The following is a 17275-nucleotide window of genomic DNA, read 5'->3' as shown; positions in this document are numbered from 1 at the left end:
GTGATCAGTAAAGGTCACTAAAGTAGACTTGTCTTAGAGTACTGCACCTCTAGTTATTAAGTTAAACATGTAAACAGGGTGACCCAAGGTCTCACACTGGTTTGATCCCAAACCTCTGCTGATAATGACCCATGCCTTTTTTCAGTAAATGGTAAAAGTTACTACACTCCTCCCTCTTCTCATTTGCTGTGGTTGATGCTGTGGGATATGATTTATTTTTGGTCCTGCGTCAATACACAGTCCGAAAATATCTGTTCGATTGACCAGATTAATTTTACTTTCATCTCTGAAATACGCTATATGTATTTGCTGGTGATTCGCTTCAAAGTCCAACCTTTCTTACACATTTTAAGACGCTCGCTGTCTGATGACGTCACTCGGCGGAGTCTCATGTGGGGGATTAGCTCAAATGGTAGAGCGCTCGCTTAGCATGCGAGAGGTAGCGGGATCGATGCCCGCATCCTCCAAAAGAATTTATTTTAGGCACAGTGAAATACCCGGAAAGTTTAGTTTAACCGCCTGGGTTTGTTCAAAATCACTACCCTTTTATCTTGTTCGTGGCCAAAAATGTCCAGGTCTGTAATTTTTATTATTTTTATGATTTTTGCCATTTTTCTGCATAAAGCTTTTAACTAACTTCAGTTCTTTCCATAAATGTAAAATAGTTATTAATTTTTACATTTTTGACCAAAGCCAGTTTGATTGTCCACTGCACTAGATGGAAGACAACCTCAATTCTCACAATTATATATATTTGCAGTGCTACTGGAATTTCTTGTATTATTAATAGTACATTAATAGACATGTAATTTATTCACATCAACACTGATTATAATGCATAGTTATTTTTGTGAAGGGAGAGCAAAAACATAAAAACTCCCTCTCAGCTTGTTCGTGGCCAAAAATGACCCATGCTTTTTTCAGTAAATGGTAAAAGTTACTACCCTCCTCCCTCTTGTAATTTGCTGCGGTTTATGCTGTGGGATGTGATTTTTTTTTGGTGCTGCGTCTCCAAGAAGAGAATAAAAAGTCCGAAAATATCTGTTCAATAACCAAAATTAATTTTACTTTCATCTCTGAAATACTCTTTCTTACACATTACATATTTCAAGACTATTTATCAGTGTATGATGACGTCACTCGGGGTAGTCTCCCGTGGGGGATTAGCTCAAATGGTAGAGCGCTCGCTTAGCATGCGAGAGGTAGCGGGATCGATGCCCGCATCCTCCAAAGAATATTGTTTTAGGCATCGTCACAAAAACATATGTTTGCACAGTGAAATCCCTCTCATCACTTACTCGGACGGTTCAGTTTAACCCTGGGTTTGTTCAGAATCACGACCCTTTCAGCTTGTTCGTGGTCAAAATTGTCCACCAACATATTAGGTCTGTAATTTTTATTATTTTTTATATTTTTATTATTTTTAAACCCCTTGTTTACGTTTCCAAAATGCTATAAAATTAATATATCTTTAAAAAAATCCACTTTCATTGACTTGATTTTTAATTCAAATTCAGAACTTTAACCCTTTAAATACAATTCACTTTCACAGTCCAACCTCTCTCACACATTTTAAAACTATTTATCGGTGTCTGGTGACGTCACTCACTGACTGATTCAAGCGGCTTGTAATATTATTGGCCACCAGATGCCACCAAAGACGATGGTGTTAAAAAGTAATGAACCTTTGAGTAATGAACCCTTTTCTATACAAGCTTCAGTGTTTCAGAAAACTTAATTTGGCCAACACTAGTAACCTCGTGCACATAAAACTTAGAGTGTATTCAAAGTAAATAAAGTTTATTTATTTATTATACAGACTTTAAAGATACAAATTTTCTGTTGATGTAAAACTAATGCTAGAGCACTTGCTCCACATGCACAGGCAGTTAAAAAGAAAAAACGTTGGCAGACAGTAAATCTAGTTTAGGGTAAGTCTTTCTTTAAAAGTGACTATTTTACTATTTAAACTATTTAAAGCCCAGTAACAGAAAGGTCTGGGCTTTCCTTGACATCAAAGAAAAGCATCATGGGACATCATGGGAAAACAGAGGAAAAGAAAAACATAAATGATCATGTTGCAAAATAATGTTATTACATATTCTTTGTAGTGAATATAAAACATCTACAATAATGAATAAAAAACAGGAAAACTTCAGAAAATCGAAAAGTCTGAAAAGCAAATAAAATAAGATAAAAAGAAAAAGCTAACAATGTTCTCTAAAAAGAGGTAAAACTAACTATTTGTAGTTTATATCAAGGACACAATACAAAATAAAATATTAAAGCTTGACATCTTTCAGCCAAGTAAATCATTTACTATTTGTATTGATTCATTTTTATTTGGACTGATCTTTGTAATGATGATGTCCTGTATCTTAAGTGCGCATCAGTCCTTATTTTAACATTGTTTTCTTCAATGATATTTGTTAGGATTGTACGTGATTCATTTCATGTTGAATGCTTCTGTTAAGCCTTTCAGTGCTTGTTCCTTTGTGATGCTTCTCCAGGCCTGTGGAACATCAGCTGGCTTGGCGTCATATTTTTCAGCAAACTGTTCATTGTATTTCACTAAAACATACTTCCAATAGTCCGATGCTTCTACAGAAGGATCTGCTGGAATGTGCCACTCTGGATAATACGCTTTGTAGTCTTTGTAAGGATGCCATTCCTGCTTAGTTAGTGTGTTGCGAAATTTACGTCTACTGTACACATCAGTTGTACATAATGTTTCAACCAGCTTCTCTGTGTCAAGGTTTCTATATCTGCCAAGACCTTGTGGTCGATGCACAGCTGCATGATGCTCAGTGTGTTCTTTCCCTCCAGCCTCACAGGGCACTTTACAAAATGGACACTGTTGTCCACAACCAAACACCCGCTTGAAAAACTCATCATGTGGTCTGATTGGAAGCTTTTCCAAATCTGCAGCAATATCTTTGGATTTTGAGAATTCCTGCTGAAGTTCTGCTTTTAAGTCTTCTATTGAGGTCTTGAGACTTTTGATAAATGGATAACATGTGCTTTGGATTTGAAACAGGATGGCTTTTTCATCCTCCTCTGATAATAAGATGTCCTTAATTAGATATTTGTGCATGCTGTTGATGAACTCTGTGATGCTTTCCTTGTTATCTTCAAGGTGAGTGCCATCCTTTGCTTTTGATGCCTTATTTAACGCTTCTGTGATTTTTGTAAATATGACCTGCAGGATCTTGTTTTTTAGTTTGCATAAAGTTTCATCCTCTGACATTTTTTGCTTGACGTGCTCATAAATCCAGTTCTTAACATACATTTCATAGTTACTGATGTACCTCACAAAACTATTAAAGTCTTCTTTTTGAAGTAATTCTCTCTGAATGTTGTACTGGAAATAAGAGCGGGAACTGTACTCTGTTGAATGACAGCTGGTCACAATCTCATCTACAATATCTACTCCCAGTGATCTGTTGACATAGTCTTCCACTGCAGGTTTGATGCAAACTCTGGCAAAATCTTTTGCTTTTCGTTGGCAGTGATCTCTGTCTTTATACAAATCGAGAAAGTCTGACAAGTACTGATTCTTGAGCTTCTCCAGCTGATTTTGAGGATTGTTTTTGTACAAGAACTTTTTGTGCATTTCCAGGAACTGCTTTGTGGCAAAGCTACAAATGTGAAGTTTCAGGTCAATCTCAAACTGTATATTTGTTTTGTGGTGTTTGCAACTGTGTTCAAGGAAACTATCGATTTTCTCCAGAAGATCCCTTGTGAAAGACTCATGGTAATCTCCATTTGTCTTTACTGTATCAAGTACAAACTGTGTGCAAGATTCAATTGCACTGTCTGCAGAGCTCTGACAATCATGTTGGAACCAGTTTTTTACCATTTTGAACCAGGAATCTAAATGGACATTTTTAACTTTAAATGGCTGTTTTCCATATTCTTTTAAGCTGTCCTGTAAATCCTTGTTGACTTTCCGGTTTAAGAAATTTTTTTTCAGTTGCATCAGGACTGATCCTGCGATATCTCGGTGTTCCAGACCACACACATTTATTGTTGCGTCTGTCCACATCTTTTCAAACACATCTGTCAGCTGTTCATCTGACAGAGATGTATTTGTGTAGTTACCCAAGAGCTGCATGACCTGCTCTTCAATCAAATCTCTGTATTTTCTCTGTATATCTTGAGCCTTCTTTTTGCTGATCTTTAGCTGAAGGGCACAATCAAGTTTAATGGAGACAGACTGTTGAATTTCTTTGGCAAGGCCAATAATACTTTTAGAGAAATCGTTCTTGTATTTCTCTATCAAATTTACATCTCTGTCTTTCCTTTTATAATAGTGAATTAGTTTCTCCATCATTAGCTTTTGTTGGTGTGTTATTTTGTCAGACAGTTGAGATTTTTTGGAATGAACCACTTTTTCCCAAGTGTTAACTTCTGATTCATTGTCAGTATTTAAGATTTCTAACTCTGCTTCTGTCTGCCAGCAGAAAATGTGTTTTCTGAACTCCCACTCCCATTGACTAAACTCTTTGCAAAGGTTGTCATAAGCATGAGCCACAAGAGTGTTTCTGAAACTAAAGATAAAGTTTTCATATTTGACTGCTCTCCACAGACTTTTCATCCATTCGAGAAAATCTGGGATCTGTGTGGCTTTTCTATCTCTGTCATCTTTCATTATTTCCAAAAGAGTTTTCTTGAAATCTGCTACAGCTTCACTGTAACCTGTGTTCACTGGTGCCATTGGTGGGGTTCCATGCCAGAGTCCAGGGATGTTCCAGTGGTTTTTGTCAATTTTGTAGTCCAGCACATCAGTGAATGCATTAATAGAAGGTTGCTTTTCCATTTTAGCTGCAATTTTGGTCATTTCGTTTAGCTGGTCCAAGAGATGTTTCCTCTCTGTCATGCACTTGGAATGAGCTGAAACACCAGCAACATTTTGGTGTACAAAATGACAAACTGGCTTTTTACCAATTTGCCTCATCCTCAAAAATGCATGCACTGTGATTTGTAGGATATCTTTCATTTCAGTTGCATTCTCCATTGCAATGTTAATAATGGTTACATCACTTAGACCAATGACAAAGGTTGCCAGCTGGTTGTCGTGCTCATAACTGTCTTCTAGTTGTGCCATGTCAGGAGATTTTAGACCTTCTGTATCAATGAGAACTATGAAGTCATATTTCAAATCAGTTTTTAAATCTTCACCAACTTTGAGGAAGACCATATAAGCCCCTCTTGTGCATCGGCCACTGCTGACAGGAAACTGCACACCAAACATGGTGTTGAGGAGTGTTGATTTCCCTGTACTTTGAACACCCAACACAGACACTACCAACAGTCTGCTCTTCTCTCCAACCTTCCTATGAAGCTCCATCAGCACATCTGTCACCCATCTCTCTGGAATATTGGAAGCATCTCCATCCAAGAGTTCTAAAGGATATCCATCAAGCAGCATTTTAGCTACAACACTTGGCAGAGCAACTATTTCATCAACAGTTTTTTGTGAGTGCAAAGAAAACTCATAGATCAGCCCCATCTCTCTCATGTAATGCTCTATTCCTAAAGAGCTCTCCAGCAAAGCTTGATCCAGCTCTGCAATGAGTTCGGACTCTTTCTTCCTGCACTCTTCTTTAAATTTCTTTCTCAATGCGGAGAGTTTTTCCCGTGATTTTGTATCAAGCTTCAGTTTCATCCATTTTAGGAAATAGTTTTGTTCTTCCTTGTTGTTCGTAGATAGGTTAGCAATAAAAGTTCTCATTGCTTTGGACAATTTGTAGGTACTTTGCTCCTTCTTAATTTGCTTCACTTCTTGCTGGAGCTGACATTTGTACTCTTCCAGTCCTGAGTCACCAAAATCTTTTAATCTACACTGTTCCTTTTCCAACTGTGACAACCTCTTCCAGTTATCTCCCTGCAGAGGAAGTTGTTGCTTCTTGTAGTCGGATATATTGCGGACTCCAATGCCCCTCATAATCTCTTCAGCTGCCTTTTCTTGGTTTTCACTCCTGCATTCAGCCACAGACAAACCAAGTTCAACAGCTTTGTCAAACATGTTGATTATTTTCATTGTGGTTACATTTGAGGTCTTAATAGCTGCACAAATATTTTTTGAAAACTCGACAACGTTCATGTTTGAGCGTTTAATTTGGATGCTGGATTTTGGTAAATCTAATTTTTCTTGTGTCACCTTCACAGACAATATGTCTTCTTTTGCATTCCTGTCTTTGACATCAACTACCAAGAACAGTTTTGTTTTCACATTTGGTAGAGAAAGCAAAATCTTCTGCTCATGTTCTTCAACTTTGTCCAGGAACACAAAGACAGCAGTTGATACTTGGTAAAGAAAATTGAATTGTGTGAGCGACTCACAAATGTCTCCTCGCAAATTAGCGAAGGCGGCTGGCTCTGGAAAAATGTCAAGATTTTCTCTTCCACTGGGCAGGTACCAACAAACCTCAACCAGTCCATTGGCAATTTTCTTTTCAATTGCTCCTCCTTCCATTTCTCTGTGAATGAAGTAATTGTGATTCTGTTGACCTCGGCTGAGAATGATATTTAAAAGCTGTGACTTGGATAGGTTGCAGTTTTTCAGCCTCACAAATGAATAGAGTGGTATATCTGCTTGAACAATGTTGTCTTCAACAAAGTGTTTTGATTGAGATAACTCATGTGGAAGCCATTCTTTGACAATGTCTCTCAGAGCCCAAAGCATCAGGTTACACTGACTATTTTTACTATGAGGCATCAACAGTGGGACAGAAAACTGGCACATTGACATCTTGAGGGTCATTTGCTGTTGCAAGAAGCTGTCAGCACATTTGAAAAGTGCTACTATGATGTCAACTGGGTTAAACCTATCGTCAGTGTCATCTGTAGGGCAAAAGTCAAGGTCATATTGATCATTAAACAGATCCTCCTCATGGTTATTATTCGGTACCTGTGTACAGTCCCTGCACTCTGCATTGATTTGAAACAATCTTCCAAAGAAACACCATGGTATATCTTCCACTGTTTGAACAGTGTGATTATATGTGTTGCTTTTGTTGATTTCTAATAGAAGTTGCAGAGTCAGCTTGTTGGGATAAAATTTTTCCAGTCCAAGTTTGGTGATAAAGTTTAACAGGCCTAAAGAAGACAAACAGAGAAGTTGAAATTAAAGACAATAATTGTTAAAAGAACTTCTTTATAATCTGTTACTTAATTGTTGACTATGTTTGTTATTTAACTATAGATATAATTTAGGTGAATGAAATATTCCAAACATAAATAGAATATAAAGGAAAGATAGGATGCAACTGATGTACCATTTTCCTGTTTCATAAGATACTTATATAACTAAATCACCTATTATCAGGGCGACCGTGGCTCAGGGGGTTGGGAAGGTAACCGGAAGGTCGCCGGTTCGATCCCCGGGCTCTCTGTCCTGGTCGTTGTGTCCTTGGGCAAGACACTTTACCCTACTGCCTACTGGTGATGGCCAGAGGGGCCAATGGCGCGATATGGCAGCCTCGCTTCTGTCAGCCTACCCCAGGGCAGCTGTGGCTACAACCGTAGCTTGTCTCCACCAGTGTGTGAGAGTGAATGAATAGTGGCATTATAAAGCGCTTTGGGTGCCTTGAAAAGTGCTATATCAATCCATTATTATTATTTGTTTGTAAACACCTTGTAATGTGTTCTATTGCGTCAGAGTTTTTCTTTTTTTTAAAAAGGGTTTTAAATCAATAATAAGAGACAGTTCTAAGTCTGTGTGGCCTCTTGTGGCAAACACTGAAGAGCTGGAGAATGAGTGACAATTTTCTTTTTTAAATTGAAATACCCCCGTAGATATGAGAAAATACTAACAAGCATTTTGTATCTTGAATGTAACGAACATTATCATTAGCTTTAGCTGTTTGCGCAGAGACTAGAATTATGTAGAAACTATGTCGGTGAAATGTCTGTGAAGGTTCTCAGTCATCCGGGTCATCGTAGTCAAAGGAGCTTGAAAAGAAAAGCGTCTGGACTTCTTTAAGTTGCTTGAAGACGTTTCACCTCTCATCTGAGAAGCTTCTTCAGTTCTAAGGTCAAATGGTGGTAGTCCCAGATTTAAACCTAGTGGGAGTTTCCCCCCACAGAGGGACAAAAGGACCTCCATGGGCTCCCCCGTGTCACCTATTGTAGCCAACCTTTACATGGAGGAAGTGGAAAGGAAGGCTCTTGGCTCTTTCAAAGGAAGAGTACCCAGCCACTGGTACAGATATGTGGACGACACCTGGGTCAAAATCAAGACACAAGAAGTGGAATCCTTCACTGCGCACATTAACGTTGTGGATAAAAACATCAAGTTCACCAGGGAAGACACAAAGGACAACTGTTTGCCTTTCCTGGACTGTGCCGTGCACATTGAAGAGAACGGCAAACTCAACATCGAAGTTTACCGGAAGCCCACACACACGGACCAGTACCTCCTCTTTGACTCCCATCACCCTTTGGAACACAAACTTGGAGTAATTAGGACCCTACACCACCGGGCAGAACATGTTCCCTCTAAGCCTGAAGGGAAAAAGAAGGAACACACACATGTAAAGGAAGCACTCAAAACGTGCGGCTATCCTAAATGGGCATTCTTAAAGTCAGCAAAGAGGCACAGAAAAGAAGACCAGACACCAGCGAGGGAGGATAAGAAGGGCAGACGCAACAACATTGTCATCCCCTATGTAGCCGGTGTATCAGAGAAACTCAGGAGAGTTTTCTCCAAGCATGACATCCCGGTGCATTTCAGACCCAGCAACACGCTCAGACAAAAACTGGTTCACCCGAAAGACAAAACTCCAAAACACAGACTTAACAATGTGGTCTATGCTGTACAGTGCAGCGAGGAATGCCCAGACCTCTACATTGGAGAGACCAAACAGCCACTTCACAAGCGCATGGCACAACATAGAAGAGCCACCTCCACAGGACAAGACTCAGCAGTCCATCTGCATCGAGGACAAAGGACACTCTTTCGAGGATGCCAATGTTCACATTTTGGACAGAGAGGACAGATGGTTTGAAAGAGGAGTGAAAGAAGCCATCTATGTCCACTGTGAGCGACCATCTTTGAAGAGAGGCGGTGGTTTACGACACCAACTCTCTGCCATCTATAATCCAGTTTTGAGATCCCTCCCCAGACGCCTTAACGCCCACTCACATCCTGGGCCATCTGATCTCAGGAAATCGCATGATAAGGTGGGGCCAGGTTTCACAATGAGCTCACCCGTAACCCTGGCTGATTGGGACCCACACCCAGTTTCACACCTTGGCTCATGTGATTAGAGGATCATCAGGGGGTCCTTTTATTAGGTATATATATATATATATATATATATATATTGTACTATTCTTAGAGTATTGTCTGTCTTGTTAATGTTGGTTTATGTTGGTTTACAATGGAGCACTGTAACAAAAAAATAATTTCCCCCAGGGATCAATAAAGTACTCTGATTCTGATTCTTTTGTCCCTCTGTGGGGGGAAACTCCCACTGGGTTTAAATCTGGGACTCCCCACCATTTGACCTTGGAACTGAAGAAGCTTCTCGGATGAGAGGTGAGACGTCTTCAAGCAATTTAAAGAAGTCCAGACGCTTTTCTTTGCAAGCTCCTTTGACTATATCGGTGAAACACTGTCAGAAATTATGAAATCTTTAGGACTAATAAATCGCCTCTGTCAGTGTGCCCCAGGCAGCTGTGGCTACAATATAGCTTGCCATCACCAGTGTGTGAATGTGTGCGTGAATGGGTGAATGACTGAATGTAGTGTGAAGCGCTTTGGGGTCCTTAGGGACTAAATAAAGCACTATATAAATGCAGGCCATTTACCATTTAATAATCAATAACTGGTGTTTGGTTACTGTTGCTTGTAGCACAACTTAAACTCAACTGGCTATTTTGTTAAAATTGCCCAGGTGACACAACTTTGGAAATAGTGATAATACTGCATGACAGTTGTGTCGAGTAGAAACTAATTCTGGGGCAGACTGTGGTGTGTAGCTCTTTTATATTAGACAACCACTGTTTTGTTGCCACCTTAGATGACCAAAATGACCAAAAACAATTACTAAATTTCTGAATTTACATTAATTAATTTATAGGATTTAAAATTTTGTTTATTGTTGTTTTCCTTTTCCATTTAATCAACTTTTTTAGCAGGTCCCCTTTGACTTTAAAACATTAAACTGGCCCTGGAAGCTTTTCTTTTACCAAAAGTAAATTGATTGTTGATGATACTAAGAAAATTATTACATTTAATCCTTTGAACAGTTGAAATTATTCTCATGGTGGCAAACACTAACTACTATGATAAAACTTTAGATGAATAATAAATACATGCAAATACAAAATCTAATACCTTTTAAATCAGAAATGTTGACAATAACAGCATTAATGTGTATGGTACCTGGAGTCTTGTCTTCTGTGTCCATCATTCATGAATCTGGTTGTTCCTCTGTGCTCTTCTCTATAAACCTAAAGACAAAATAATATTTACTTAATATAGAGCTATGAAAAATAATACTTTGACATTAATGAGTCAAATAGACAAACAATGCATACTTCACTGAGTTAACCCATATGGAAAAGAAATAGAACAAACTTATAAAAGACTTGCATAAGATTTGGCCTACTTCATATAGTGAATCATATAAGGCTTATATGATTTACTCATGTAACAGGCCACTTTCTCATTACTTTCATATAATGTTTTAGTAAGTATCCAAAACATACAAGTTTCATTTATATGATTTTTCAAGGGATCTTATATCTGTTTTCACTCTTGTATGCTTTTCATACAAGTTTCACACAAGACAGAACTTTATAAGATTTTTATATATCTTTTCCATATGGGAATACAAAGAACCATGATTTTCCCTTCTGTATATTCTCTTTCATCCTGGTCATAGGGTATCTAGAGTTGTTAAGTCTTTTTGATGATGTTGATCAAGGACACATTTGTGCAAAAAGAAAATTGTTAGAAAATGAAGTTTAGACTTACCTCTCATAGGTTACATGAAACTGTGGTATCTTTTGTCACGGTGGATGATAAGCGTGAACCCAGGCGCCGAGCTCTTGAAGATAAAGAGTGTGTCTATTATAAGTGGTGTCCTCCTCCCAGTGCTCAAAAGGTGCGTGATAGTATTCTGTTCTCCTCCCAGACGCTTCTCCCGTGCTCGTAATCCCACTCCCGGAATTACCCCTCCATATCTGTTCCTTATAAGATAAGATAAGAGATAAGATAAAACTTCATTAATCCCTCGGGTGTGTTCCTCTGGGAAATTCGGTTTCCAAGTAGCACAGCACCGAAAGAATTTACAAATAATAATAAAAAGTGAGTGAGTACATTTCAACATTATACCAGTGGTCTGATTGATGCCACAATGGAGCAAATCGAGCAAAGACTGATAAGTTCGCTGCAATTTCCAGTGTGTGGGGATCATTGGTCACCAACTGCATCACGTGCTACAACCCTGGTCTACATATCACCGTTGATGAACAGCTTTTCCCATCAAAGACTCGGTGCTGTTTCCTGCAGTTTAATGCAAGTAAACCTGACAAGTTTGGGATCAAGTTTTGGGTGGCTTGCGACATCCAAGTACATTTGCAATGTCTTCCCATATCTTGGCAAGGACCCCAATCGTCCCACTGGGGAGAGACTTTCTGAAAATGTAGTAATGAGGCTGATGGAACCATTCCTAGACAAGGGCAGAAATGTTACCACGGACAATTTTTTCACATCGCTTTCACTTGCGCAAAAACTTCTTAGACTGAAAACCACCATCCTCGGCACAGTCAACAAGATTCGCAGGGAAATTCCTCAATCCACTAGTGGATTGGCTAGTCATTCATATGTAAATGTGGTGGAGCTTGCAAGAGAGTTGGCTCACTCTCATGTAGCTGAGAAGAAGGCAAGAAAAGAACAGTTGCTTCGGACACAACCCTCCACACCTAGTCCTGGAAAAAGAGCCATGTGTCAGGTCAAACACAAATGCAAGAACAATCATGCCACTGTGCGATGTGTTCACTGCTACAGATACACATGTGGTAAATGCAGACTACAGATACCATGGCAGTGCCAGGATTGTGAGTGATTACTGAAAATGTTGAAATGTACTCACTCACTTTTTATTATTATTTGTAAATATGTGTACAAATGGTTGGTTTTTTGTACTGTTTTTATCAATAAATCTCAGCAACAAAGGACCTACACCCATGTGTGTTGATTTCTCCCTAAGATGGCAAACTGAAACACTCCAAGTTGGTGACTTTTGGAGATTTATTTCCCTGGATGATTGAGAATGCATCAAGATGAAACACAAAAGGAAGTTCACAGCTTTTAGCAGCTCCCCCACCCCCTCATCCACACACCCCCACTCCCCTCCCTCCAGAATTCCCAGCTAACAACCTAATTTACATATGAATGACTAGCCAATTTAGCTTCCACTTGGCTACCAGCCATTTGGCTGGTGGTGGGTTTTAAAGGTAGAAAGGTAGAAGCCTGGGACTCCTAGTGTTAAGACAGCAAAGAAAGAGAAGAGTGGCAACGGACCGGTAACCCATAACAACGCATGTAAACGCATGGCAACGGACAGTTAACCCATAACAACGCATGTAAACGCATGGCAACGGACAGTTAACCCATAACAACGCATGTAAACGCATGGCAACGGACAGTTAACGCATGGCAACGGACAGTTAACCCATGGCAACGGACCGGTAACCCATGGCAACGGACCGGTTACCATGGCAACGGACCGGTAACCCATGGCAACGGACAGTTAACGAATAACAACGCATGTAAACGCATGGCAACGGACAGTTAACCCATAACAACGCATGTAAACGCATGGCAACGGACAGTTAACGCATGGCAACGGACAGTTAACCCATGGCAACGGTCATATAACCCATGGCAACGGACAGTTAACCCATAACAACGCATGTAAACGCATGGCAACGGACAGTTAACCCATAACAACACATGTAAACGCATGGCAACGGACAGTTAACGCATGGCAACGGTCAGGTAACCCATGGCAACGGACCGGTTACCATGGCAACGGACCGGTTGCCATGGCAACGGACCGGTAACCCATGGCAATGGACCGGTTACCATGGCAACGGACCGGTAACCCGTGGCAACGGACAGTTAACCCATAGAAACGCATGTAAACGCATGGCAACGGACAGATAACCCGTGGAAACGGACAGTTAACCCATAACAACGCATGTAAACGCATGGCAACGGACAGTTAACGCATGGCAACGGACAGTTAACCCATGGCAACGGACAGTTAACCCATAACAACGCATGTAAACGCATGGCAACGGACAGTTAACCCATAACAACACATGTAAACGCATGGCAACGGACAGTTAACGCATGGCAACGGTCAGGTTACCATGGCAACGGACCGGTTGCCATGGCAACGGACCGGTTACCATGGCAACGGACCAGTAACCCATGGCAACGGACAGTTAACCCATGGCAACGGACAGTTAACCCATAGCAACGCATGTAAACGCATGGCAACGGACAGTTAACGCATGGCAACGGACAGTTAACCCATGGCAACGGACAGTTAACCCATAACAACGCATGTAAACGCATGGCAACGGACAGTTAACGCATGGCAACGGACAGTTAACCCATGGCAACGGTCATATAACCCATGGCAACGGACAGTTAACCCATAACAACGCATGTAAACGCATGGCAACGGACAGTTAACCCATAACAACACATGTAAACCCATGGCAACGGTCAGGTAACCCATGGCAACGGACCGGTTACCATGGCAACGGACCGGTAACCCATGGCAACGGACCGGTTACCATGGCAACGGACCGGTAACCCATGGCAACGGACCGGTTACCATGGCAACGGACCGGTAACCCATGGCAACGGACAGTTAACCCATAACAACGCATGTAAACGCATGGCAACGGACAGTTAACCCATAACAACGCATGTAAACGCATGGCAACGGACAGTTAACGCATGGCAACGGACAGTTAACCCATGGCAACGGTCATATAACCCATGGCAACAGACAGTTAACCCATAACAACGCATGTAAACGCATGGCAACGGACAGTTAACCCATAACAACACATGTAAACGCATGGCAACGGACAGTTAACGCATGGCAACGGTCAGGTAACCCATGGCAACGGACCGGTTACCATGGCAACGGACCGGTTGCCATGGCAACGGACCGGTTACCATGGCAACGGACCGGTAACCCATGGCAACGGACCGGTTACCATGGCAACGGACCGGTAACCCGTGGCAACGGACAGTTAACCCATAGCAACGCATGTAAACGCATGGCAACGGACAGTTAACCCATGGAAACGGACAGTTAACCCATAACAACGCATGTAAACGCATGGCAACGGACAGTTAACCCATAACAACGCATGTAAACGCATGGCAACGGACAGTTAACCCATGGCAACGGACAGTTAACCCATAACAACACATGTAAATGCATGGCAACGGACAGTTAACCCATAACAACACATGTAAACGCATGGCAACGGACAGTTAACGCATGGCAACGGACAGTTAACCCATGGCAACGGTCAGGTAACCCATGGCAACGGACCGGTTACCATGGCAACGGACCGGTTACCATGGCAACGGACCGGTAACCCATGGCAACGGACAGTTAACCCATAACAACGCATGTAAACGCATGGCAACGGACAGATAACCCATGGCAACGGACAGTTAACCCATAACAACGCATGTAAACCCATGGCAACGGTCATATAACCCATGGCAACGGACAGTTAACCCATAACAACGCATGTAAACGCATGGCAACGGACAGTTAACCCATAACAACGCATGTAAACGCATGGCAACGGACAGTTAACGCATGGCAACGGACAGTTAACCCATGGCAACGGACCGGTAACCCATGGCAACGGACCGGTTACCATGGCAACGGACCGGTAACCCATGGCAACGGACAGTTAACCCATAACAACGCATGTAAACGCATGGCAACGGACAGTTAACCCATAACAACGCATGTAAACGCATGGCAACGGACAGTTAACGCATGGCAACGGACAGTTAACCCATGGCAACGGTCATATAACCCATGGCAACGGACAGTTAACCCATAACAACGCATGTAAACGCATGGCAACGGACAGTTAACCCATAACAACACATGTAAACGCATGGCAACGGACAGTTAACGCATGGCAACGGTCAGGTAACCCATGGCAACGGACCGGTTACCATGGCAACGGACCGGTTGCCATGGCAACGGACCGGTAACCCATGGCAACGGACCGGTTACCATGGCAACGGACCGGTAACCCGTGGCAACGGACAGTTAACCCATAGAAACGCATGTAAACGCATGGCAACGGACAGATAACCCGTGGAAACGGACAGTTAACCCATAACAACGCATGTAAACGCATGGCAACGGACAGTTAACGCATGGCAACGGACAGTTAACCCATGGCAACGGACAGTTAACCCATAACAACGCATGTAAACGCATGGCAACGGACAGTTAACCCATAACAACACATGTAAACGCATGGCAACGGACAGTTAACGCATGGCAACGGTCAGGTTACCATGGCAACGGACCGGTTGCCATGGCAACGGACCGGTTACCATGGCAACGGACCAGTAACCCATGGCAACGGACAGTTAACCCATGGCAACGGACAGTTAACCCATAGCAACGCATGTAAACGCATGGCAACGGACAGTTAACGCATGGCAACGGACAGTTAACCCATGGCAACGGACAGTTAACCCATAACAACGCATGTAAACGCATGGCAACGGACAGTTAACCCATAACAACGCATGTAAACGCATGGCAACGGACAGTTAACGCATGGCAACGGACAGTTAACCCATAACAACGCATGTAAACGCATGGCAACGGACAGTTAACCCATAACAACACATGTAAACCCATGGCAACGGTCAGGTAACCCATGGCAACGGACCGGTTACCATGGCAACGGACCGGTAACCCATGGCAACGGACCGGTTACCATGGCAACGGACCGGTAACCCATGGCAACGGACAGTTAACCCATAACAACGCATGTAAACGCATGGCAACGGACAGTTAACCCATAACAACGCATGTAAACGCATGGCAACGGACAGTTAACGCATGGCAACGGACAGTTAACCCATGGCAACGGTCATATAACCCATGGCAACAGACAGTTAACCCATAACAACGCATGTAAACGCATGGCAACGGACAGTTAACCCATAACAACACATGTAAACGCATGGCAACGGACAGTTAACGCATGGCAACGGTCAGGTAACCCATGGCAACGGACCGGTTACCATGGCAACGGACCGGTTGCCATGGCAACGGACCGGTTACCATGGCAACGGACCGGTAACCCATGGCAACGGACCGGTTACCATGGCAACGGACCGGTAACCCGTGGCAACGGACAGTTAACCCATAGCAACGCATGTAAACGCATGGCAACGGACAGTTAACCCATGGAAACGGACAGTTAACCCATAACAACGCATGTAAACGCATGGCAACGGACAGTTAACCCATAACAACGCATGTAAACGCATGGCAACGGACAGTTAACCCATGGCAACGGACAGTTAACCCATAACAACACATGTAAATGCATGGCAACGGACAGTTAACCCATAACAACACATGTAAACGCATGGCAACGGACAGTTAACGCATGGCAACGGACAGTTAACCCATGGCAACGGTCAGGTAACCCATGGCAACGGACCGGTTACCATGGCAACGGACCGGTTACCATGGCAACGGACCGGTAACCCATGGCAACGGACAGTTAACCCATAACAACGCATGTAAACGCATGGCAACGGACAGATAACCCATGGCAACGGACAGTTAACCCATAACAACGCATGTAAACCCATGGCAACGGTCATATAACCCATGGCAACGGACAGTTAACCCATAACAACGCATGTAAACGCATGGCAACGGACAGTTAACCCATAACAACGCATGTAAACGCATGGCAACGGACAGTTAACGCATGGCAACGGACAGTTAACCCATGGCAACGGACCGGTAACCCATGGCAACGGACCGGTTACCATGGCAACGGACCGGTAACCCATGGCAACGGACAGTTAACCCATAACAACGCATGTAAACGCATGGCAACGGACAGTTAACCCATAACAACGCATGTAAACGCATGGCAACGGACAGTTAACGCATGGCAACGGACAGTTAACCCATGGCAACGGTCATATAACCCATGGCAA

General features: G+C 42.4%; 1 protein-coding gene across 1 annotated transcript; it reads right to left on the bottom strand.

The window, feature by feature from the left end:
- Window positions 1-2446: 2446 nt before the first annotated feature.
- Window positions 2447-10421, bottom strand: LOC308397303 (up-regulator of cell proliferation-like; the record flags this gene model as incomplete). Its single annotated transcript, XM_080883149.1, has 2 exons — window positions 2447-7101; window positions 10394-10421. 2 exons carry the CDS (start codon window positions 10419-10421, stop codon window positions 2447-2449), a joined length of 4683 nt encoding a protein of 1560 aa, XP_080739275.1.
- Window positions 10422-17275: the final 6854 nt, after the last annotated feature.

Source organism: Rhamphochromis sp. 'chilingali' (assembly GCF_963969265.1).
Source record: "Rhamphochromis sp. 'chilingali' genome assembly, chromosome: 5".
NCBI lineage: Eukaryota > Metazoa > Chordata > Actinopteri > Cichliformes > Cichlidae > Rhamphochromis > Rhamphochromis sp. 'chilingali'.
This window is presented reverse-complemented; position numbering and strand designations above follow the sequence as displayed.